At 42.3% G+C, this 26,348-nt stretch overlaps 1 protein-coding gene across 5 annotated transcripts in view; it reads right to left on the reverse strand.

Annotated features, from left to right (window-relative positions):
• The window catches only part of CREB5 (cAMP responsive element binding protein 5), a 255,677-nt gene that overhangs the window by 90,658 nt on the left and 138,671 nt on the right, over positions 1-26,348 (reverse strand). Inside the window, exon 1 of one of the 5 annotated variants that reach the window (XM_068405097.1) lies at positions 11,726-11,770. The exons of the other annotated variants lie outside the window; for them this stretch is intronic. Coding sequence (XP_068261198.1) covers positions 11,726-11,736 — 11 coding nt within the window. The 5' untranslated portion in view covers positions 11,737-11,770. Of the gene's footprint in view, positions 1-11,725; positions 11,771-26,348 lie in introns of those variants that run through there. 5 annotated transcript variants of the gene reach the window in all.

Here is a 26,348-nt window from a genome sequence, read left to right on the forward strand (position 1 = left end):
GTACCGACCCTTGAGGGACTCCGCTAGACACAGGCCTCCAACTGGACTCTGTCCCATTGACCACCACTCTCTGGCTTCTTTCCTTCAGCCAGTTCACAATCCACCTCACTACCTGATCATCAAGATTCAGTGATTTGCTCCTGGTCCAACACGGGTACAAAATCATCTTTGACATTTACTGAAGCGTCAGGCACAGCACTTTAAAAGGACAAAGCCCGTCTTGATTACAAGAAAGGAGGATGCAAACAAGGTGAATGCATGACAGTAAAGAACGTGCTGGCAGTATAGCATAGTGAGAGCCAAGCTGTATGCTCCAGGACTGCACTTTCTGAAACTTCATAAATATGAACAATATCCTTCTCTAAGCCTTTTAGCTCAAGACAATGTAAGACTGAGTCAGCGTCACCGCACAGGCTTTTGTCAGTAAAAACTCATGTTCAGTGACTGTTCCTCAGTATTTACGCTATATTCCATAATAAATTATTAATTTTGCAATAATAAAATAACTGAGCATGCAGAAGGGCAAGACACGATTTTACATGTGATATTAGTGACAGCATATTGGATAGTTGTTAGTTAATGGACACATACGAACACAGGACAAGGTATACAGGGAGTTCATTGCAAAAAGGCATTAATGTGCCATTACTTTTATAGTGGGAACAGCTTTTGCTAGCTACGTTCCTGTAAAACATACCTTTGAGCTTACAGGGATATTAGCAAATGGATCCCTGACATATCAATGGACAAAGCTTGTCTCCTAGTTTTGCAAAACACACTAAAAATTATTGCGAAGACCCAAAAGTTTTGCTTGTTAGGGTTTAATTCCCCTATTTTTTCAAAAAGAAAAATGAAAAAAAAAAAAAAAAGAAGTGGTACTTTAAACAGCTAACTGTTTTGGAAATACCTGAGAGATGGATTTGCTCATAGCATTTTAGAATTCTCTTGCAATTCTTGACTATAAGCAGAAAATACAGATGCTTAGTCAAGCAGGCAACAAGACTTCATTCAGCTGTCTACAAACTGAAAAGATACCTGGCTTCGTTTTGGCTCAGATTTCAGCCAAAAATGGCTTGTTGTCAGGATTCCTGTTTTATCTTTGTGTGTTTATCAGGCATCTCCTAAAACTTAGGTGACTGTCATTTATAGTGGGAAAGCTGGGAAATGAAGCACCTTGAAGTTTAATTCATTCTCTCCCCAGTAGCAGCAATTCAGAGTCCACAGTTACACCTCTTACGTGAGGTGCATACGTTCTTTACTTCTCAAAACAAGGTGGTCACAAGCAGGAACAGGATATGCTTGAGATGACATTATGTTCTTCTCTCGCCATTTGCTTTTCTTATTGCTTTTTCCTCATCAAAATTCTTCCTGCCTCCCCACCCTGTACAGCTAGCGGTGCTGCCATCATCACCCAGTGCAGGACCAGACAACAGTTTCAGTCAGAAGGCACCTCTGAAGGTCACCTTGTCCAACCTCCTGCTCCAAGCAGAGCTAAATGCAATATCAGAGGAGGCTGCTGGGGGGCTTTGCTAGACCAAGTGTGAAAATCTCCAGCAAGGGAGCCTGCAGCACCTCTCTGCAGCCTGTTCCTGTGCCTTGCCACGCTCCTCCTGCAGCAGCCTTTCTTTCTTTAGGTCCCGCGGGAATTTCTCACTGAAACTTGTGACTGTTGTCTTCTGTCTTCACGCTGCAAAGTGGGGCAGACCCTGTCTCCTCTGTAACTACTCTATTAGTAGCTGAAGACTGCAATTGGATCCCCAGTTAGTTGTCTCTTCCCAGGCTAAATAAACCAAGTTCTCCTGTTCTCTGCTGCTCCTGATACTCTCTCCCTTCAACCCAGCGAAGATGACAGTAATGACATCTGTCCTCCGTACAACTCACCCACCTTTCTCTGCTGCAGTGCCACAAGTCTTTGCAGGCTCACCCAGGAACATGTGCACAGTTTTGGGGTGCCCATTTGCTTGGAGTTATTCAACGGTCCAAAGAGATTTCACCCTGAACTGTCCAAGATTTTGGCTGGATGCAGATATTTACATGCAGATATTTATTATTTTACGTGCTTTAAAAAGGAATTGCTAAATATTCAGGAACAGGCTGTCAGGGTGTGTAGGAAGACAAGCCGTCGGGGAAAAACAGAGAACTTAGGCTAGAACTTAAGGAAAAAAAGAGAGCCTATTTGCTCTGAAAGAAGGGTTGGGTAACTCGGGAGGTCTATAGGGACGTGGCCAGGTCGTGTAGGGAGAAGATTAGAAGGGCCAAAGCCCATTAGAGCTTGATTTGGCTGCTACAGTCAAAGATAACAAAAAAAAGTTTCTACAAATACATCAACAGCAAAAGGAGAGTCAAGAAGAGCCTCCACCACTTGCTGAATGAGGAGGGTAGTGTAGTGTCAGGGGATGAGGAAAAGGCAGAAGTGCTCAATGCCTTCTTTGCCTCGGTCTTTAATGTCAGGACCAGTTGTCCTCAGGAGACTTGGCCCCCAGAGCCTGAAGTTAGGGACGGGGGGCTGTGTGAACCCCCCATAATCCAGAAGGAGATGGTTAGTGGCCTGCTGTGCCAACTGGACACCCACAAGGCTATGGGCCCGGATGGGATTCACCCCAGAGTAATGAAGGAAATGGCAAATGAACTTGCCAAACCACTCTCGATTATCTACCGGCAGTCCTGGTTAACTGGAGAAGTTCCAGCTGACTGGAAATTAGCAAATGTAACGCCCATCTACAAGAAGGGCCGGAAGGATGATCCAGGGAGCTATAGGCCTGTCAGCCTGACCTCGGTGCCAGGCAAGGTGATGGAACAGATCATCCTGAGTGCCATTACACGGCACATGCAGGACAATCGGGGCATCGGGGCCAGCCAACATGGATTCATGAAAGGCAGGTCCTGCTTGACCAACCTGGTCTCCTTCTATGACAAAGTGACCCGCTTAGTAGATGAGGGCAGGGCTGTGGATGTAGTCTATCTAGACTTCAGTAAGGCATTCGACACTGTCTCCCACAGCATCCTCCTGGACAAACTGTCTGCCCGGGGCTTGGATGGGTGGACTCTTCGATGGGTTAAAAACTGGCTGGATGGCCAAGCCCAGAGAGTGGTGGTGAATGGGGCAAAGTCCAACTGGCGGCCGGTCACTAGCGGTGTTCCCCAGGGCTCAGTACTGGGGCCAGTGCCGTTCAATATCTTTATAGATGATCTAGACGTAGGGATTGAGCGCACCCTCAGTAAATTTGCAGATGACACCAAGCTGGGTGGGAGTGTCGATCTGCTGGAGGGTAGGAAGGCCCTACAGAGGGATTTGGACAGGTTAGATAGATGGGCCGAGACCAACGGCATGAGGTTCAACAAGAACAAGTGCCGGGTCTTACACTTCAGCCACAACAACCCCATGCAGCGCTACAGGCTGGGGGAAGAGTGGTTAGAAAGTGGCCCGGCGGAAAGAGACCTGGGCGTGCTGATCGACAGCCGGCTAAACATGAGCCAGCAGTGTGCCCAGGTGGCCAAGAAGGCCAATGGCATCCTGGCCTCTATTAAGAACAGTGTAGCCAGCCGGTCTAGGGAAGTGATCGTCCCTCTGTACTCGGCACTGGTGAGGCCGCACCTTGAATACTGTGTCCAGTTCTGGGCCCCGCACTTCAAGAAAGACGTTGAGGTGTTGGAGCGAGTCCAGAGGAGGGTGACCAAGCTGATGAAGGGTCTGGAGGGTATGACCTATGAGGAACGGCTGAGGGAGCTGGAGTTGTTTAGCCTGGAGAAGAGGAGGCTCAGAGGTGACCTTATTGCAGTCTACAACTACCTGAAGGGAGGTTGTAGTGGAGTGGGAGTCGGCCTCTTCTCCCAGTCAGCTAGCGATAGGACAAGAGGACAGAGCCTCAAGCTTTGCCAGGGGAGGTTCAGGTTGGACATTAGGAAGAATTTCTTCTCAGAAAGGGTCATTAGACATTGGAACGGTCTGCCCAGGCAGGTGGTGGAGTCACCATCTCTGGATGTGTTTAAGAAAAGACTGGACATGGCACTTAGTGCCACGGTCTAGTTGACATGGTGGTGTCAGGGCAATGGTGGGACTCGATGATCCCAGAGGTCTCTTCCAACCTGACTGATTCTGTGATTCTGTGTGATTTTTTATTCTCCCCACAATAATGAAGATCTTTCTAAGTCCTCTGGGGATTGTTTGGGCGAACCCAAATATCTGACTCTGAGCCAATCAGTTAATTATTATATGTAATGTTTGTCCTATTTGATAATTACCGTGCGCAAGAGACACATGCCAATGCAGATGTGCCACCGAAATCCAGTGCTCAGTGCTGTGTGGGGAAGTGGCAGACTCATACCCTTCCGACATCCAGCTCAATCCAATCTACACTCCAAAAAGTCCTCTTATTGGAGCATTGCTTCTTTATTGGAGCGTTGCTTCTTTACAACAAGACTCCCTGAGATAAAGAACTATCTTTTGAGTGAAAAAAAAAAGGAGACATCAGATAGTGCTACTGCTGGCTGCGCTATCAGTCAAGAACTTGTCCGGGGCACCAGGTGAGACCAAAGTTTAAAACTCTGGAATGTAACACACGTGATTGCCAGAGTATTACTGCCTGTTTTATCATTTACTCTTCACGCTTTCTGGGCATTTTCCCACAGAAACGAATCAGAAATAACAGAACCATTTAGAAGAGGCACTGGCCATCAAACAGAAAATAAAATGTACAAAGCTTAATCATCTTTCAGTGTACAGCAAGTGAGAAACTGTTATTCTTTTTCAAGACCTTTTTTAAATAATAAAAAAAAATATTTCTTAGCAAAAACAATCACCAATTTGGAAGGGAAAGCATTTTCTCTTGAAACAATTCCCAATTTCCTTTGAAACAATTGTTATTTGTCAAAAGCCCAAATTTTAACAATTATTGAACCTTGTTGGAAACTTTTCAATCATTCGCATTTTACTTTTCTAAATAGATCTTTATAAATCCATGCTTTTCCAGCTAACTCTATACTGATTTTTTTTTCCATAATATTAATTTATTTCCTCATTATATTTTTATAAATGTTGCTGGTAAGGTTTTGTACTTTTCCTGAAGTACGCTGCTGCTCTTTCATAGGGCACTACAAAGTCTTGCCAAAATAGTTTAAACTAAACTAAAAAATGGCTAAATTAATTACTAAAAGGAAATTTGCTCATTCAGCATATTACAATATCTACTGAATTGCAGTAGCTGCATCAAGTTTTGCTCTGAAAGGAAAAAGTTCGATACAGCACAAGATTAGCAAGTAAAAAAAACAAACAAAACACTTACTGATGCACAGCAATATCCCCCTGTAACTGTTGTTTAAAGTTTTGCCCAAGATTTGATTTCTCATTCTGAAAAAACTTGAAATGGGAGGTAGAGCTGACGGTGCTAATACACTTTCAATTTCAAAAAGAAAGAAACTGTCATTCAAATATATACACCTACATCACCGCCTTAGGTCATGCAACTTGGAATCTTATTCATGTGATAAATTCTTTCTCATAGGACTGCTTAGGAATAAAAGAAGCTAATTTTGCCTTGCAACCTCAAATATATCGGGGGGGGGGGGGGTGGGGGGTGGTACGAGACACACTATATACACATACAGATCCACGCATACAGATTTCTGTACTAATCTGCACTTTGTGCAACACATCCTTGTTTCATACGAGTGGCCACAGGAGATATTTGTCAACACTGGATTCCAAGGGCAAGGAATCTGTTGGTTCAGGCAATCTGTAAACTGAACCTTAATTTAGTCTTTATTTTGATTGTTCAGCCAATCTTATTTCTAAGTGAATTTACAAAAGAAACTCACTTATTCAAAGCATGTCAGAAAACTAAAAAGTATTCAGAGCAACGAGGATTCCTGCAGCCCTGTGAGTGACAGTGCAAGAGAAATACAGCTCACATCCTTAGCCACAGTGAAAGAAAAGTTCACTTTGATATGGAAACTGAATGACAACAAAGAACACAGTACTGGAACTTTTTTTAAGTGATACTGAGTGCCCTTAAACTGAGGTCAAAGGAGGATCTGGTCTAGTTAAGTTTTTTCTGTTCTGTTTTTTAAGACAGTTTGGAAAAAACTAGCTCGTGTTAAAACTGACATATAAAATTACTGGTGCTGATGGGCTTTTCCAGTGTGGTAAAACATTCTACTGGTATTATTTCTGACAGGGCTTGTGATAACTAGTTGACATTTAGAGAAAAATGCAATGAACTTTTATTATTATTATTTTGCTGCTGCTAATGTGCACAGATTTATTGATCTCCAGAAAACAGCGCCCATCTGAACCACATTGCCCATATTCTTTATGGTCATGGAGCAGCACAAGAGATGCGGATATCTGCAGTAAATCCTCCACCTTGTTATTTATATGAATAAATCTTGTATTCGAACTCATAAAGAACTTTAATATGTTTGACTAATGGCTGCAATTTGCAAAACATCCTGTGATGCTCTTGAATGACAGATATTTAAAATAAAGACCACCACACAAATACAACTTGTGCTGATCTGAGAGACTACAATTCTCACTCTTGACTAGTAGTTTTTACCAAGACAATGCCTGGTTTTATTATAATGTACAGAAATCTTTCAGTAAATTAAAAGTTAGATGTTTTCAGTACAGTTATTCATTTTAACATAGGAAGCTGATGTTACAAGGGAACATCAGGACATAAAATAAAGAATGGAAGTGGGGATGGAATAAACAGTGTTCTGTTAAGTAAATGATACTTTCCTGGCTCTATCAGGATCCAAAAGCCCTAAAAAGCAAAATGTGTGTCACTGGGGCTGAAAAATAATTCATGCTATTTGACAATCAAGGCCTTAAAAATGTGTTTGGAGGAAGTGGAAGAGGGAAGATGGCAAGCACCACAACACACAAATTCCATGCCACGTTTAAAAACAAACACAAGCACCCACGTAGAAAGGAAACCACCCGCTAATAGGAATCCAAGGTTCATCAGTCTCTGGGATCACTGTGACTGAATAAGTAGTTTTCCAGGAGGGCACATCCTAAAGCTAGAGATGTTGAAAAATACGTGTGTGCTCAAAGGAATGAAAAGAGGATAGGTTTATGGACTTTATCCAGAGCCCGTCAAGGCAGCACTCCCATTCACTGCAATAAGCTTTGGATCAGGTTCAACATCCAAACGTAGTCCTCCCTCACTAGAATTGGCTGGTCATGTCGGAAACTGTTTGGGCAAGGTACCCCACCCATAAACAGAGAGCTGGGGGAGAGTACGGTAGTAAGCAACAAATAGTTTGTCTCTGCCAAGATAGGGGTTGTGTCTCCTACTCGTTCACCCTCTGAGACAATAAAACAAAGGCTCTAGAAAGGTAATATCTTCGAGGCAATCTAGCAAGGAATGCCATATGAATGAGGAGTGAGAGGATAAGGGTTCCTTCAATTTTGATGTCGAAAGTGGAAGAAATGAGTAAGCGATGGGGTACAGAAAGCCACTAGCAGATGGATGCACTGTTTCCATCAGCTCCTTTCTCTGGGATCATATAAGTAGGAAAAGGAATAGAAAGGAAATACAAACGTTAGCATGGAAAGAGAGTTCCACTACAGGAATTGCCACATCAGCTAGGTGGAAGACAGAGATACGCAAGTCCATTTGCAGGAGAAAGAGAGCATAAACAGAGTTAAGTGGATATTAATGAACGCTAAACAAGGATGGCAAGCCTGCTCTGAACTTACAAATCACATCCGCATTAATACCAAATGAGTTCATTAAGATTAACATTATTATGATGAGTATCAAAGGGATTAAAAGAGATTATGGCAAATAAAAGAGTCAGATAGGAATGAGATGTAATTACCTTCATATCTGGTTTATCTATAGCTGCAGAGAAAGATCCAGCATTCAGTTCACACTGGAGGAACCTAACTCACATTTTGATCTGAAGTGTAATTTTCGGCAAAGCTGATCTCAACAGTTTGGGCTGAACGCGGCCCAGGCATGTGCAGGACGAACAAAAGAGTGGGAAGGCGAGCAGTGAGAGACGGGGAAGTGTGGAGGAGGCCCACTCCTGCCCCAGCACCCTCACCCAAGTGCAGGAGACAACTTGGTCTTTGTGCCCCCGCGTCCAAAACGTAACGTGAGGCCAGCCCTGCCACAACCTCTACCCAACACCTAGCCTGCTCTGACCCCAGCACTCACCATGCCAACTCTGAGAACTTCATCAGGCTTCACAAGTATCAGCTAAGACTTCAAAAAATGTTTAAGGGAAATAGTCTCACTGCAGAGCTAGGAAAATTGAGAAATACAGGGGCAGAGGGATCACATTCAGTGAAATAAAAATAAGCTCTCTGACTTTTGCCTCTTGCTTTTGTACTGCAACTGCAGAGCCAATTCTTTTGTGCATGCAGAGACCAGCTAAGGAGCACCAAATTATGGCTTAAAATCACGTAGCTTATAGAGCGGATATTCTGCCAATGCACACATTAAACGATGCAGGCGGAAATGTTACTCGGGATCTTCATGGGGAAAATTTACTGACACTCTTCCAGCTAGGCTCTGCTCTGAGCAGATAGATTGCCTTTCTTCACAGGCTGACCATGCACAGTCGGCTCTCCAGCGCAAACATTGCTTCCCAGCTCTGGTGTGTTTGGCCTCTGGTTTGTTTGACAGGTTACATGTGCTTCTGAATATCTTCTGATGCTCATTTTCAGAGTGCTGTTAACGTTTCTCTTGGCTGCTGTTTTAAAATTAGGTCCCTAAAGATATCATCCCTCAATAAGAATATCCTCTTGCCAGAAGGCCAGGCTTCAAATGTGTTGAGGCCGACTGTCAGAGCTGTTGATCTCTGACCATGGAGCTGCAAGTCCACAGGCATACCTGCACATTGGCTCCCAGGTAGTGTAAAATGGGCAGCTAGCACTGAAAGAATCCAAAATTGGCAGCTACTTTCATTTTTTTGTTGTCCAAGATGAATGTGCATTTCAAAAGCACCTGTCAAGCACAACCACAGCTGTCTGCCTCTCGTCAGGACAGTTATACCTCACTAATTATATGCTTTGTTGCTTCAATAGGTGATATACATACATACACACACACACACACACGTGTATGCATATGGAATTTACAACTGCAGCTTTTTAAAAGAAGCCTCTAAAATGTTTTTTTTCTGTGGTGCTGTGTTGAAATCAGTTAAATAGCAAAAGTAAATTGCAACATAGAGTTGCAATGCACTTCTGGAAGTGAAGAAGGATTTGCATCTTTATACCCTCTACCTAACTTCACCAAGCATGAATCAGCAGGGTGGAGAAGATGAAGTTGCTTTGTGAAAGTCAGGAGCACAAGGCAGGGTCATCAGTCAGTCTACACTGACTAAAGCACCAAGATGTTCTCCTTTGCTGCCCTCCCAGACAGGTGAAATGTTAATAGCTGGTACCAGATAAGGGACACTCCGATCCCTCACAGAATGCAACCCAATGCCCAAAGACTTCCAGGCCACGCTGCACAGTGTATTTTATATGTGTTTTTATAAGAGAAACAGCAAGGAGTCATTTCTGCGTAGGCAAAGATGGAGCGTGACAGTCTGTCATCCTCTGCCCAGTATCTTGCCAACATGGCTAGACACTGTCCTAGGACAACACTGACAGACTTTTCCCGCACGAAGTCTCCAGCCAGAAAAGGCAGGAAGGGAAAGAGTGAAGACAAGTCCACCCCAGCATCCGAAGCGGGTAGGCAAAGGGAAGAATCTACTCTGCTTTACTCTCTGATGGTCCGTGGAGCTGCACTTCCCAACATTTCTAGGAGAAAATATGAGTCAGAAGTCCTACGGGAACTCCTGCAGCAGCACAGCTCCCTCCACAACCCACACATCCTCAACAAGAGCTCTGCGCAATCTGATCCATATGGTATATCTGCACTGCAACGTGGGCCAGAGCCGGGTGCGGCCTTACGTGAGGCGCTCAAATGATAACAGTTTGGCACATGAGCAATTGTTTGTGCTTCAGCAGTTGACTGAGGAGCTTGGAAATCAGGGCATTTAGGAAAAACCTGTGAGTAAAGTGCAGGGGCACAACAGCTAGACACAAGATGGCTTTGCAGAGGGCTACCGGAGGGGAGGGAAGGGAAGGCGGGAGCTGCTCAGGGGCTCTTGCCTTGTTCAGACACAGATGGGGAGGTTTTGGCATCACCACAGAACACCACTGTTTGGTATTTTGCTCAGTTAAGCCCCAATACTTTTTTTTTTTTAAAATCACCAAACCCTCAGGAGTGTGTTTAAGGCTATCTCTAGTTAGTCAAGCAAATCTTTGGTCCACTGCTGGTCCAGCAGGCACGAATACAGCGCTTCCCTCCGAGACAGAAATTCCCTGAAGGGGGCACCTCCAAGAGCAGTGTCTTAGCAGCAGACAGCTCTTGACACAGAAACCTGATGCAGAGCTCCTCTGAGCAGAACGGATATCCTGAGGACACCAACACACACCTGATTTCTTGCATTCATCCCACATCTAAACACAAGCAATGCCCAAGCAGGGGCTTAGTCAGTGTTAAACTCAGCGTGGCCCACCCTAAGGGTAATGTACTCATGGTGAACTTGGGGAAGAGGTGTCTTTTCTCCCTCCCCTCCAGACACAGAGGCTGTCAACTATGTGGAAAAAAGACTAAAAGGTCCGTAGGGAGACAGACAGATTTAACAAGACAAACAAAGTGCTCTGTCCTGCAAAGGAAACCCACATGGGAAGATGCCCCAACTCCCAGGTACTTCTGGAGAGCAGAACCATGACAGGAGGGGATCTGCCGTGCATGGTCGGGAGCTCAGCGGTCCCAGCAACGGCGAGAGAGCAGCCCATCAAACAAGCAACGAGCCTGGGGCGAGCTAAGGATCTCAACGCTGCTGACAAGCGTTAGAGATGAAACACCGAGGCTCCTCAGATGAGCTCTGCAAACTGCCTCCCTTAAATGTTTTATTTTCTAGAGCAGACTTCCAACAGTAGGAGCTTTTACTCACGCTGCTAGGCAGAGGCTGAACTGCTCTCTCCGTACAGTTTCAAATTCACCAGCTACACTCGAAGAACCACCCCTTTTTGCTTTTGCCTTTCTCTTTTCTTTTTGCTCTCTCTGGGCTTTTTGTGAAAGAGACACCCAGTTTCAAGCCATTTAAAAAATATCAAAAAACCCTGGTGGAAAATAATTTGCAGCTGTGATAATATCGCATTTTTTAAAATACCGTAATATAGTTTTACTTTTAATAATAAAAGATAAAAAGGGGGAGTCTGTGAATAATTAGAGAGTGCAGTCTGAAGCCAGTTACAGTCACTGCAATTGATAATAAACTTAAAGCCCCTTGACAGCAGGTAAATGCTTTGCAACCCTGACCCCCTTCCTCTCACATTACTTAACAACCCTGCAGTTCCAGCATTACATCACCGTCCAAACGATTGGTTCCTGCATTTTAACTCTCTCCCTGTCTCCTCCGATTAGGAGCAACACAATGATGGGGAAAAAAAAAAAAGCAAACCACAACAAACCACCAAACTTCTCTCAAGTTTGCTGTACTCCTTGTTTGGGTTTGGTTTTGGTTTGGTTGAAAAAAACAGCTTCTGCTGCTAAGAGTTGAGGTTACACGCACCAGAAAACAAACTCTTGTCGAAGTGGAAAAGAGTGGGAAAGGGGGACTAGGGAGGGGAGGAGGAGAGGAGGAGGAAGGTGTGGGGGGGCAAAAAGTATATAGAAATCAGAAAAGGAAAAGAAAATTAAAAACAAACCTCATGGACATCACTGAGCCTGAATTCCCTGCTGAGGTGCAGAACATGAGAGCCCTGGAATGAGTGTATGTAGAACTTGAGCCAAAGCTTAACTAGCCCGAGTGAGTCATATCCTTCCCATTTGATTCCCATCCAAAGGATGATGTAATGCGCTGGCCCTCTCCCTCGCTCGCTCCGGCTCGCTACACTACCTCCCTCCTCCCCTTTTCTCCTTTTTAGCTCAGTGCTGGTGAAGTCACCATTTAAATCTGGCAGAGCTGAAGCAAAAACTTCAATGTAACCAAAACAGCCCCAGGCCAAGTTCCAGCCGTACAGAGACTCGGTGGTGCAATTGCCATTGGAAACGAGTAAACAGAGAAAGAAACAGTGCCGCCTCTGAAGGGCCTGCGCAGCTGCCTGCGGGATCGCAGGAAAACCCAGCGACAGGGCTGACATGATTGACTGGGGCTCATCAGGAGATATTACACACATTCACTCCCGAACGCCCGCACGGTCCAGGCTGCAGGAAGATCTGGCAACTGGGAAAGGAGGAGATTGAGCTGGAGACAAGGAGGGCAGCAGAGAAGCCGTGAAGCGGACGCAGCGTGTTTGTGTGGGTCTGGGGAGGATGAATAGCGCTGCTTTCACAGGTTGTGCGTTAGGCTGGGATTTCGCTGCCTTAGCTGCGCAGGGGTGGAATCGAGCCCCGTGTTTTTGAAGGATAACTACAGGGCTCTTTCTTGGTGTGCCTGCAAACGTACAGGTGCAAGGCACTTTCTTTCCCTACTACTTAAAAAGTACCAGGAAAGCCCCGAGCCGTACAGCACTGCAAGCTTATGCACCAACTCACTGCAGTGCTGTTGCTATTGCCTACCCTGCGTTTAAAACAATGCCCTTCTGGTGTTTATCTCCCAAGTCTGATATTCGTGATTTTTTTTAAAGGATAGAGAATGTTTCTAAGTGGAAGTTGTAATAATTTCTCACATGCATAAGCATAAGCTATTGTGGTGCGAAGCGCCTTGCTGCATCGTGTTGCAGTTTCTAAGTCCTCCTCATGTTAAATGCTCCAGTGACCGTGGCTGAAATACCTCCCGTGTCTTCCCCCCCCAGAGGGTTTTTTCACTGTTCATCACTCACAATTAATTGTAGTCAACACAGTACAAAACAGTTGCTCCACAAAAGAATGAAAAGCCTAAGCAATAATAATAATAATAATACGTGAAAATGTCTAAGCAAGACATACCATCCCTCAGCCATCCAAAGACTAACAGTTTCAATGTCAAACTGCAGAGGTATAAGCATTAATGGCACCTGAAACACTGGAGAGGTATTTAAAAGCGACTACTTTCTTTATAGTAGAAAGAAAGAACTATTTTACAAAGTCCTTCACCTCGTGTCTCAGAGAGAAAATCAGTTTTCCGACTGTCAATGGACACACCGATCCCCTGAAATTCAGAAAACAACAGGAAAACATCAAAGCCAATGTGTTTTCTTTTCTTCCTTATAATGATGTGAGTTTATGGAAAAGCAGTTTCTATTGCCTAGCAGCATTTTACCAAACAGGTGCTTTTGGGGGGTGGATTTATTGATCAAAGCAGTGATGCAACAGAGATTATTGTAAAGTACCAAAGTCTCCTCCTAAGGATATTCTTATGGTTATAAATTATCTTTAGAATATATTTCTATGGATCAACACCATTAGCTTCAGTCACGTCTTGAATTCAAGTAGTTTCAGTCATGAATTCACATGATTTTTGTTTAAGATACATATGATTTTTACACACAGAATGAAAGGAGGAGAAATCCAAGGGTTTATCCTATTCAATTAAAAAAACACAGCTCTCCGCAGCAGGCTGACCTGCTGGATGACATCCTCAATTGATATTGATGCTGCAGCCACTCAGAGTGACACCTTTATCAAGCAAGGCAGCTCTGAATTAGAGGTGATCAGCCATAATTATTACTGGCGCCACTGGAGCCTGTGGCTTGACAGCATCAGATGTGGTTGTTATAAAGTTTGGACCATTGTGTCAATGGCCTGTATAACTCATTTATGTCTGAATTACCAGCTATTGATTTTTTGTCTTCTGTAATGTAATAAAATAAAAGTTAGATCATTCCTAAAGCTTTCTTTTAATTCCAGCCTTGCTGTTAGTTTCATTTTAAGCTCAGCCCACTTCTCCCTCTCCATTTAAAAAAAAGTGACTTCCGACCTTTTTTCTGTGCATGTCTAAGAGGTCATCTTCCCTCCCTCCTCCTTTTTTTTTTGTCCTCTTACGTTTACACTGCTGCATTACATAGCTTCTGCTCATCCAGTTATGCCACTGGTATTGCTACAAACTTTGTCACAGGCCCAGGACAGATCCCTGGCTCAGAACAGCTTCAGTCTGATGGGGAATGTGGCTACAACCAAGGCACAAACTTAAGCCCCCAGGCCCTCCTTCGGAAGGAAGGAAGCTGCCACCAAAGAGAAAAACGATTACCCTGAGGAGCCCAGGTTGTCCTGGGGCTGCTTGTGCACATGCATCCATTCCTGCACCCTGTGTCAGTGAACCCGTCTCTTCTCACTCTTCTGAAAGCCCCACACTTCCACTGTCCTGCTGTATTCAGAGCAAAATGCAACCAAAAAGATGACACAGGAGCTGCAGGGTAGTTCATTGTCCTCCTGAGGCTTCAAGCACTTGCCTGGCAACTGTGCTCTTTCGAAAAGAAAATTTTGTTTACCACAAGCAAGAGCAGATTCATTGTCCATCTGTGAGCATCTTAATCAAAATATTACAGGAGTGACTGAGTTTGTATGGCAAATGGCCCTTTTAATTATTAGTACCTTCACAGACACAAACTCAGAATAATTAAACTGCCTTGAAAATAGCCTTTGTCTTATAGAAGGTATTTCCAGGAGTTAGAGCATTTTCTGAAACGAACAAGAAAGATCCAAGCAGCCTGAACTGTTGATCATTTTTAAATGACGTGTTTACACTGAAGCCCCATTTCACGAAGCAAGCTGCTTTAAAACAGAGCTCATGCTCCAAAGGAGTTAAAAACTTATTTGTGCTTGCTGGTGGGAATACAGAAAGTTCTTTCCAGGCAGGTATTTCCAAGGCCTATTGATTTTTTCTTTCCCCCAACAGGAAACACAGTTTTCCCATTTTCCTTCCTGTGACAGACAAGTTAATGATAAAGAATGTCCTGTGCTCAGAGGAAATTCCACTTGCATGCAAGAGCTCCCTCTTTATCTGTTTACTTGTCTGTCTTTTCTTTCTCCCCCCCACTCCACCCCCATCCTTAAATTTCCATGTTCAGCCACACTCAAGAATAGGGCTGTTGTAATGAGAGTTGTGGGATGTTTTAATTCTAATGGGAGCCTTCTTCAAAGTAGTGCCCTGGCCAGCACAGTTATGACTCCAGCTTAGCTGTCTCGTTCAGGAATGCTTGCAACACCCTCCCTGCAGCATGTTTCATCCTTGGGGAAAGGGTGGTGGGGCACACCACAGATGTTTGGTGTAACAGAAACTTGACAAAAATCACTGCTCCTGCTGAAAGTTTCCAGTCTGAACAACCAGAAAGCTCGGAATTTCGAGAGCCCAAATGTCAGAGCGCACTGGGATTACCTCAGAAGCGTATAGTAACAAGGAACTGGGCATACTACACTTGAGATTGAGGATGGACAAATCATCAGTTCTACATGCATTTTAGGTGAGTGTATCACATACAGCCTTTGGGACTGACTTGTGCCTATTTCCATCAGTGGCCCAAAGCATCAGCAAAGACCCTATCTGTGGATAAAAGCAAGATAGCCTGATTATTTTTTTCTCCACTACTTGGCTCTTAAAGAGGCTTGATTAAGAAAATATTCTGTAATAATGGTCCTACACTCAGGAAAGTCTCATTTTCATTCTGACATTATTTTTCATTTCTAACCCAAGAGCCTCACAGTCCCTGTGGAATTAAAGAGGCCAGATAATTTCAGGGTTAAATAAGCTTTAATGACTATCACATGTATGGAACCTTAAACCTAGTATTAAAAATTATTTTTTTAAAGTGGCATCTCTTCCTTTTTTAATTTAAAATAACCATCCAGGTGGTTTCCTAAGGATTTCTTTGCAAATTGCTTCCAGTGAACCTTTTCAGTTACAGACCACTGCAAACCCATGTGGTGTTATTCAGTGTTCAGTTCAACTTGGGTGTCCCGTGTTTTTGTGGTGGACAGAGGGACTGTCTGCACAAGTGCCTGAACAGGGAGACTGTGAGGTCTGAGCAGGCTATCTGTCACTAGCAAGGACATAAGAACGTATAGGTCCACCAATTTCAACAGAACTAAAGTAAGGCAGGGCTGAGTGGATTTTTCAAGTCACTCGTAAGACAATGGGATGCATGTTCCCAAGTCACTTGAGTGCTTCAGAAAAAGCTGTCTCCTTTAAGGAGACTCAGATCAAAGTGCTCAGCATTGAGCTGTATCAGAGGTAGAGCTGGTTTTTCTATGAGCTCTCCAAATTGTTATGAAATGGAATATCTGGAAATATCCTTTGTGAAAACTGCCCCAGATTTCTTGAACATAAGCACTGTAAGAAACTGGATTGGACTAAGTCTAAATGACTCCTGGAACAAAGATCTCCCTCTCTCACACGTATGCACAAACGTGCTGCTACGTTAGAAACATCCTACTGAAAATATTTAAGGAAGAAGATCTAGCAAAAGTTTGGGTCCAACAGCTCTGGAGACAGAGATGTGCAATGGGCATGATGGCCAGTAGACTTTCCCACAACATTTTGGCAATGAATCTTCACCCAGATCTTCAAGAACAATCTCAAGATAAGAAACCCTTCGCAGGTGACAGTCCTAAGCACGTTAATGCCACTTGGGATCACATTTTTTGTGCTGGGGACACCCAACCACTAGGAAATAGAATTGCCTCCTTATTATATACTCGCCAAATAGCTGTGGGCTAGTGATGAGCGGCTGACCTGTAAGTGAAGAGCTCTGTATCCAATTACATATCACTGAGTCATCCGGTCCGAGCAGTCAGCTATTTTATTACAGCTGTAAACCACAAATACCTAAGACAAACAATGCAGCAATTTATGCAAAATAATTAATAATGCTTTACATTTCTGTGGAACCTTTCACCCTGAAAGATCCCACAGCATCTTGCAGGCCAACCATAAAAAGTCATGCAATGCAATCACCCTTGACATGGGAGATGGCAGCCAGCCAGCAAACGCCACAGGAGTGCAGAGGGGAGATGTTGACTACGGACAGAAGTAAACAGCTGTGATTATTTAAAAAATGCCATGTAATCTTTAATGTTCATGCATAATGAACAGGACGTTCCCTTCCCCCAGTGTGATTCTAATTACTCTAATGGATAATTAGCACGTGCTGGTTGAAAGTGGAGCCACTGCTGTTTTTAGAGTTGCTTGAAGAAGCTTTGCCATCCGTGTACCCTAAATATTTTGGCCTCAGACTTCAGATACCTTCATCTTTATGTGAAACTCTGCAGGCTTTACCTTGGACCCAGTTTAAAACTTGTATCACATATAGTCACATCTCAATTCTCAGAACAGGGAAAAGGATCTGGTTTTGATGTCCTTTCCCCATTGTGCTTGCAACAGACAGAAAAATTAAGCTGAAATTGCAAAATCTGGATTAAAAGAGCAAACTCATATGCTGTAATTAAGTATGTGCTGCAGAGCACAGTATGGTAAGCACTGACTAATAGTACAGATTAGCTCTGAAACAAATTTTAGTCTTCCCCTAAACCGTCTTCTTCATGCATTTTTGTTAGCCCTCATCTTTACTTTTCAGCATGATAAAAATAATTAATATTCTAATTAAGCTTAAAAAATTAGGGAAAGCCCTGTGACTCGATTCCAACTGGAAAGGGAGAATGCAGGGACTCAGATCACCCTCATTACAGCAGCATAGATTTACAGTGCTATCTGATAAAAACACACACATCACTTGCTCTTAAATATATGTCCTCTTTTGCTAGTAATCCATCTGATAGTACAATATTTCCTCTATGAAAAACAACAGCTATAACCAACCACTAGGAAATGTTTGCTGGACTCTCACTGGACAAACTGACTTAAGGTTTGAAGGTCCATGAATTATGGGTAGCCAAGTAATTCTGCTGGTCCCGGGTCATCCTCAGGCACAGAGTTTACACCACTCAAATCACTATCAAGATGATGAGAATTCATTACCCAAGTGGTACCATTTTTAACTTGGCTCTATCCAAAGATCTGAATTCAATTTACATCCAGCATCTTGACACCTAAACGCCAGCCTCTTTTAGTACAAATTAGAATTTTTCAAGAATGTTTCTTAAAAACCAAAGAAGTCTGCAACACAAGAGACTGAGATGAGGCCACAGCTAAGGGCCAGCCTGCAATTCCCTAATTTGCAGTAACTCCCATTGAAACATAATGTAATGTAAAGTTTTCAGCGTAACGCGTCAGCCATAGGAATTAAAACTCTATTGTTGACGACTTAAAGCTATTACATGATTAGACATTTTATTTTAAAAGGGAAAACTATTGTTGTTTTCCTTTTTTTTTTTTTTGTAATGGGAGTTAAACAGGAAATCCTAGTTCAGTTTCCTTCATAATAACTTCTCCAGTCACAGACTCATTTCTGAAATCAAGTGAGGTCCATCTGTACCCACTTATGTTTTTAGGATTTACATACTATGTTTAGTCCTCCAATGCTTTTCTTCTGGAAAAGTATGGCTATCTATTATCTGTAAACATAATAAAAACAAACAGATCTCTCACAGACACTCACACACATCGTTTCAGGACTCTGAAAGGAAAGCATCTGCATTTTACTGACATCAGAGTCAGAGTTACACCACCAGTTTTGCTGTTAACGATAAATGAAAGAGAAATTATTCCTAACTTCACTTCCACATTCTGTGAGGCAGGGTGCTGCTTTACTTTTAAGTCAGTTTCTATGAATCAAAATGTACAGCTTTTCTAGTCTTGCATAAACCCCCCCACCCCCAAACAAACCCAGAATAAAAAAATCTAGCTACAAAACACTCATGTACCCAGTGAGTAAGTACATATTCCACACAAACTGTGCCTACCAGATTTACACATGGAACAGTTATCTGCTTGGATACCCTCTAACACTAGCCTGTTTCTGCCACTGTGCAAAACCAAATGGTTGTGTTTGTCCTTAGTGACCACAGCCAATGTCAGTTCTGTAAATTCTGTATTAGAAAAATCTCACTGGCATGCTGGCATCCCTGGTGACTTTTCACATAAGGACAGAAGATTAATTTTCTGTTGAAAAATGAACCACAGTCAGCTCAATTTTAAAAACCCCAACAAACTAGACTGTTAAGTTGTTTAAAAGAAAAAAAAAAAGATTTATTATGGAAACAGGATAAACAAATTAAAACAATGATGACTAACTCATCTGAGAACCTGCGGAGTCCACTTACAGCCCAAGATTCCCTCTAACGTAAGTGGACGCTTCTGTGAATATAGCTGAATAGTTTTGATACAAAAGAAGCAGCGCCTAGATCAGCTTCCCTGCTTAACTGGGATGTGTCCCTTCAGTTTTTAACCTTCCAAACCCTGAGCCTTTACTGTTTCTCTCGTCTCCCCAAAACTTTCCCTTTGTTTTCTCCTTCCCAGCAGCATGAATTTAATTTCTTAGGATTTTGAAATTGTCTACTGTCTTTGTCCCTCATGTTCAAGCTTTTGTGTGTTAATTATTCTGCGTGAAGATGCCAATCTGAATTCAGCTTGAAACCACTTCAGGGCTTATATATTCTTGTAATTGCTTCATAACTGGAACATATGTCTCACCACCCTGCACGTCAATAGTTGCAACACCGTTTTCTCTGGCTTTTACCAATGCAATTTTACCTCTTTCATATCTGTCCAGACTGCTGCTGCAAAGACTTTTTTCCCAACCCTGTGCATTGAACATGCCAGCTCTCTCTGTGTACCCCTTAATCAGCTCAGTCTTTCCTCCTGAAGTTACTCACTTTCATTTTCAAGACCCTTGCTAACCAACCTCCCCCCATCTTCCCTAGCATGTTTTCGTCAGTATTAAAAGTCAGCTCCAGATCAGTCCACCATGCCAGCCTAATACCTCCCAATGCCTCTGGAAAGCCTTCTTCCTGATGCATCGTTATTTGAGAGTGCTGGTACCTAGGAAATGAGCAGACCACCACAGAAGCTTCCTGCCACTCCATGACCTCTTACCACTATCCATGAGCCCTCCTTCTACATAGCTGTTTCCAGATGATGAGCTCCCAGCTTCTTCTTCTTCTTTTTTCTAGAAATTTTTATTAGCCTCCCCAGGCACAGTCTTGCATTTTTTAATATTGAATTTCATTCCATTGCCATTACTTCAGTACTCAAAGCTCATCCAGGCTTTTTTGGGTTGGTTTTTCTTTTCTTTTTTGTATGATATCCAGGTCCTTCTCTGTATTGCCAATGTCTCCAAACCCTGCGTCACCAGCAATACTTGTTCTACTTGCATTACCGTCATTAATGAAAATGCTAAACAAAATCAGGACTGTACTGAACATTGTGTAGTTCCACAAGCAGCCTACTCCAACCTGACACCTTCCTTTTCAACACCCCCCAGTTCTTTTCCCTCCAGCAAACCGCATTTTTAAGTGTGCTGAACAAAACCTACCTGCCCTATTTCCTAGAGCAGATTCCCCCACATGGCCTGTAGTCATTGAGCAGTCTGCAGCTGTCAGCAGCTTTTACTGAGTGGGAATTTGTCAGAGTGAAAAACAGTTCAGGACAAAGTTTACCCTTATTTACTGATTCACTCCCAGCCCTGCCCGAAATTTCTCTTAGCTGACAGAGTGGGATAAGCAACCCTTTGGAAAGTTTTGAATAGAAGAAATGTTTTAATTACAATGGAGATAAGTAGTATTAATACTACTGAAATACTTAAGCAACATTTCAGATGTCTGCTGACTGTCAGCACTTTTATCAGAGGAATTTTGTGCCTGTGCCCCACAGACCTGGGACGCCTCCTGTGTCACTGCGTGCTGTTCTGCTCCAGTTACACTCGTTATTAGGCTGTATCATTATGTAGCATTTTCGGTGTTCCTAAAAGGGATTTCAGGAATGCCACAGCAAAGAATGGATGGTTTGTTTACTTGATTAATGCCGTGATCTATGATTACAAATCTGTCTACTGTTGCTTTCACAGGAAATTATTTCAAGAACTTCACTTCTGGGTGTTGCTTAACATCCAGCACAGACTCCACTATAAACTCATACACATGATTTATCTGGTGGCCAGCACGTGTGGGAGGAAAGATCTAGGAGTCTGACAAAACTCTTCACTCCCTGTAACTTTCAGGCCATCAGATGTAGAAATCTAGACCGTTACACTCCTAAGCCTGTGTGTAAATCCTCAGCCAACACAAACTATTAATATTGAGCTAAGTGAGTGCAAAATGAAAGTGATTAGGCACATCCTTTTTTTAAAAAATTTATACACACATGCTTTACTAGCTCTAAACGTTAAACCAGCCGATTACATCATACCAACACAGTAAAAATGACTCCAAGGTAACCTAGGAAACTGTTTTTACTAAATAACAACCGAGTCACTTCATTTAATCTCAATTCACACAAAACACAAGTTTAGCTTCATCTCCCTTCACAGCAATCTTGTGGTGTAATTCCACGGTGTCTGTTCAGACTGGCTGGGATGCTCTTGCCATTGGTTCATAGGGCGAATCTCTCCAGGGACTGTAGGAAGGCTTTCTCAGATGAGGGGCCCTTGTCTGTTGTATTTGCTATTCTTGGTGGCCTGCCAGCAGCCCCAAATTGGCAAGGTTCAGAGCACAAGCCTCAGTCAGGTTGCTTGATTATCATGAATGCTATTATTTTTATTGGTCAGTTAATATGTTTTCACTTCACTGTGTTTTAATTTTGCTTTGGTTGTCTATGTCGGCTGTTCTGTGTCTCCAGCCTACAGAGACCTAAGGATGGGCAGCCACCACAGCAATTATCTAACTAACTCTTACCCAGGACAGCTCATACGATTCCTGTTCCACTCTATTTTGGAGGCCAGTTCGTGAAATCTGTATTCAGTTGCATCTGATTCCTTAGGTGGTCAGCATTTTCAGAGTGCTCAAACAAAAAGGTATTAAATACTTTTAACTACTCTTAAAAGAAACGGAAGCTGCAGGTGCCTGAAAGCAGCTTCAGGGGTTTAGTCAAACAGGAGCTGATCAGGTAAACACAAAGCAAAACCAGAACTGATTCTGAGATGCGACTGATATGATTTCACCTGCCTCGCTGCTGTGCTCATAATAGACATATATAGGGGCATATATCTCACACACACCTAGATAAAATATATTATCATATAGAAAGCATTATACATATATTATAAATGTGACTATGTGAAAAGATAAAGCTGACTTAAAGGAGTATTGCAGGATGAATGACATTAAAATACGTTTACAGTTGCATCTTCATTTTCATTCTAGCTCCCTTTTTTAGATACTTTTAAAACCCTCCAAAACTTTCCCTTTTTAGGCTGAAATACTGCAGGCCTGGTCTTTGCCAGATAATGAATATTTTAAAAAATATTTCCTTAAACCATTTTGACTGTCTTTTACAAGGACAGTGAAAAGTGTAGAGTCGTACAGTCAGAAACCCTGGGAACTGGGAGTTGAACTTTGCCATGAAAACAGTCCATTAAAAAAATGCTTTAGAGGCATTGATAAAAATTAGATTTTACTTGGTGAAGCCCTTCAAAGTTTTGTTTTGTTTAGGCCAATTATGTTTTCCACAAGTTTTCTTGCTAAGCTTTAACTCATGCACCTAAGAAAAACAACTCTATTTTTCATTTCAGCTAACCTGGCTTCCATAAAAAATTTATAGGGACTAAGAAAAAAGTCTGTAAAGGGCAGAGTGCGAGTGAATTTAGAAAGGAGCACAGATGAGAGACAAGCTGATATACTGTCTGGAACTCAGCTTGGCTAGTTCACAAGAAATGTTTTCATATAAGAGCTTTCTGTTTTGTCTTCTTCACACATATATTTGATCTAATCTGTTGGGTCTCCCACTCTACGATATCAATTTTATTCTTCCTGTTCTCACTTACTCAGCCTACTCCAGGCTACATCTGTGACCTCCCCAGTCCTTATGCTCCCTTCCACCCCATCTCTTCCCTTGCAATAAAAATACTGGCCCCTTGAAGTCTCATTCTTCTTTTTCCTGAGCAAAAACTCCCAACTCAGTTCACCAAACCACTACTCTTCTTTTTTCAAATCCCACCCAACTCACATCCTTCTGCCTAAACATATTTCCATTGAGCTAAGCTTTCTTTCCTGCATACAAATTTGCTCTTGCTCAGTAGTCTTGCCTCTCACTCAGAAGTCTTGCAAACAAAATTATCTCATTTGGAAACAGACAGACCCACTGTACCTTTACAAACTGCCTTAAGAAAGAAGTTTTTAGCATGTGCCAGGTAACATTGTAGGCAGCAGGTAGAAAATGGGTCATAGAAGGGATATAAATAGAATAAAATAAGGATTCTTTTTTCATCATAATAGTCTTAATGACTGAGAAAATTCAGAATTCATATGTTTGACAGTCTAATCTGTTGCTAAAAATGTTTTTCAAACATTTACCACAAGGTGCCAGCAGTTCTTTAATGCTTTTTTATTTTCAATTTCTGCTGTATACACTCAAAGCAAGGGTACAATGAGGCAAAGACTTCAGACAGGGAAGTCATAAGAGGTATATTAACACCAGGATCAGAGACCATTCATAGAGAACAAGATCCCAGGCATATACTAGTACCTTCAAAAGAAAAAAAAAAAAAAAAAAAAGATGAAGGTCAGGTTTAGTAATTTGTACGGAGGTATAAAGCATGCCAGTTTGTGGTGGTTTGGGGTTTATTCATACTTCTGAAACCAGACCAACTATAGTAGTCCAGCCTATGGTCAGGATACTCAGCTAGCAATGTCTGTTTTGCCTAGATCTTATGCCCTACAAAAATTAGAGACAGTAAATAACTTACACAATACAGCAGCAACCACTCTCTTCCGATTATAACCCTTCCTAACATTGGAAGACTCACACAATACTGCTGTAAGTCAGCTGCTGGGGGGGCATTTACCTAGAATGAGGTGTGCTGTGCAAAGCCATTTACCATTTGTGAATTTATTAATAATAAAATATCAGTTAGGACTTATTGCAGTCAAGTGGATTTGTATTCCAATTAATGTTAGCTGGATAGTGTCTATCCTACTACTCTCTACTATTAGATTTAACCAACCATGTTGGTGAAGATTTACCATATTTAAGTATCAAAACCAGACTTTCAACAGTGAAATCAGAATAATTCAGTACTAAAGCAGCAGAACTTAACAGAGGCTGCCTTCCCAGTCTGTTTTATTACATTTTCAATCATATATCTATAGCATGAAAGGTTATTATAAAAATTACCTGAAAGTATCCATACATGTTACATACACTCCATTAAGTCTTAATATTTTATACATATGCAGCTTCTTCCACTCAGAAAGGGTCACAAAGCAATTTACAAACAACATACGCAGACCTAACTTGAGACATTTAATGCAATATGGTCTCCCTTCATAGAGATACATGACTAAACATCCCCAATGAGTAATATGGCTAGCAGCCATAACAGCCTCAGGCTGTGATCTGGTCTGCTCTCATAAGCTGAACAGGGTTGGTCTTGGCCAAATGCATTTGGGAGCCCTCCAAGGAAATGGCAGGGTGCTTCAGGAAGCCGAGCTGGTGATTCAGTAGGTGGCACACTTCCCCTGGAGTCAGCACTCAACCAACCACTCCAAGGGAAACCTGGGTAGGTGCAACACAATTAACCAAATGGGATTTCAGGCAGGATCCCTCAGCTGAGACTGGTCATTTGTCACACTGTCATGATTTATTAGTGATGCTATGGATTCTGCAATTAAAAACAAAGAAGTCGCTGCTGCTGAGCAGTCCTCTCTCTGCTGAGGTCCTTTAGTTTAAAGAAGTTGAAAGAATTTATTTCTAGCTTTTTCAGTTGCAAATGTTTTGTTTCAAATGGGAACCATCTGTAAGTGCTGCTGGGCTTCTTGGTCCTCACCAATACCAAGCAAATGTTTTACCTCCTACCCACATTTTTAAACGTACGTGTGTGTATCCTTTCCTTTGCATCGGTAGGTCCTATCTGAAGTACCACATCCACTTTTAGGTACTGTTCCTAAACGTGGGTCAGCCAGAGAGACCCCTTTGGACAGGCAGAGAAACACTTTAAAGTCTAGAAGAGGACTAAGGACAGACTGAGCAAGCTGGTTAGTCTACAGAAGACAAGACAGAGGGTGGACATAATACATTTTCAAATACACAAGAGGCTGCTGAAGACAGAAAGAAGAAATAATATATTTCTCCCTATCTATATTGAGTAGAACCAAAAATAAAAGGAACTTTTATTTTTGCATCAAGGAGGGTTCAGGTTAGACTGAAAGAAAAACTTGTCTCAAAGTGAATACAGTTAAGCACAGCAATAGGATGTGTGCTCTGCATTTCTGGAGGTTGTCAAAAACACATTAGAGATATTTCTTTCAGAAATGATGTAGATGTTACTTAATCCTACTTTTAGCAGAGGACCGGATGAACACTTGAAGTCCCCTCCAGCCATATAGCTCAATGATTCCATAATTTTTATGAAAGCAAACGATTTATAGCTTTGGCATTACAGATTTCTTCCTATTTATATTAAGTTTAAAATAATAATTCCACCCCACCAAAAAAAAAAAAGCCTAAACCACATCATATTTGATAGCGTTAAAAAACTGTGCCATGATTTTAGGGGGATGACAGCAAAAATTACACATCCTTATAAATTTTATGCGAAACAAATCTTGTGATCTTGCTCTTCTTTCATATAAACATAACCAGAGCTTTCCACTGTTTCTTCCTCAAAAAGTCACAAAGAAGAGCAGAGTTTCACATCTAAGTCAAAAAGCAATGCCATGAATGACAAAGAATCTACTAACGCTTGGGGAAGTGGCGGATCATTTTTTATTTAAAGAAGAAAAGGGGGAAAATAGGGGAAAAGGGAAGACATTCCCTGAAGCATAAGCATGACCTCAACAAACACATCAACTTTTCCTGGGGGCTTCCTCATCAATTGGGCACCTGTTTAGCTGCTGAGTTCAGGGCAGTTTGGGTCTCAGACCCCAGAGCATAAGTTACAGTGCTGGTACTAATTGATAACCCTTTTAGCTGATGGGGCCTCTTGCACCCTGCATTAAAAAAACTAAGGATGAACATAGTCCCAGAGAATACACTGCTAAAGTCCAGCTTAAACACCCTTGAAACTTCCTTTCCCTTCCCTCTTTTTTTTTCTTTTTTGAACAAAGGCAAGAAAGTACAAAGCTACTCAGTAATTTGGATGATCTGAGGGAAAAAGTTTTTGCCAAGTTATTTTTTAGGGAAGGCTATGTGGGTAGATCATTGTCACATTGGAGAGGAATGAAGAGGCAGCATATAAATATAAGAAGAAGAAAGGTTTAACACAGCCTGAGCAGTACTGGCATGTGGCCCTGAGAAAAAACATGCTTTTGGGTCAGGATGCCGTGTACAGGGGTCTGGGGCTGCAGAGGGGAAGCCATCCTTGG

Source organism: Nyctibius grandis, chromosome 7 (assembly GCF_013368605.1).
Source record: "Nyctibius grandis isolate bNycGra1 chromosome 7, bNycGra1.pri, whole genome shotgun sequence".
NCBI classification, from domain to species: Eukaryota; Metazoa; Chordata; class Aves; order Nyctibiiformes; family Nyctibiidae; genus Nyctibius; species Nyctibius grandis.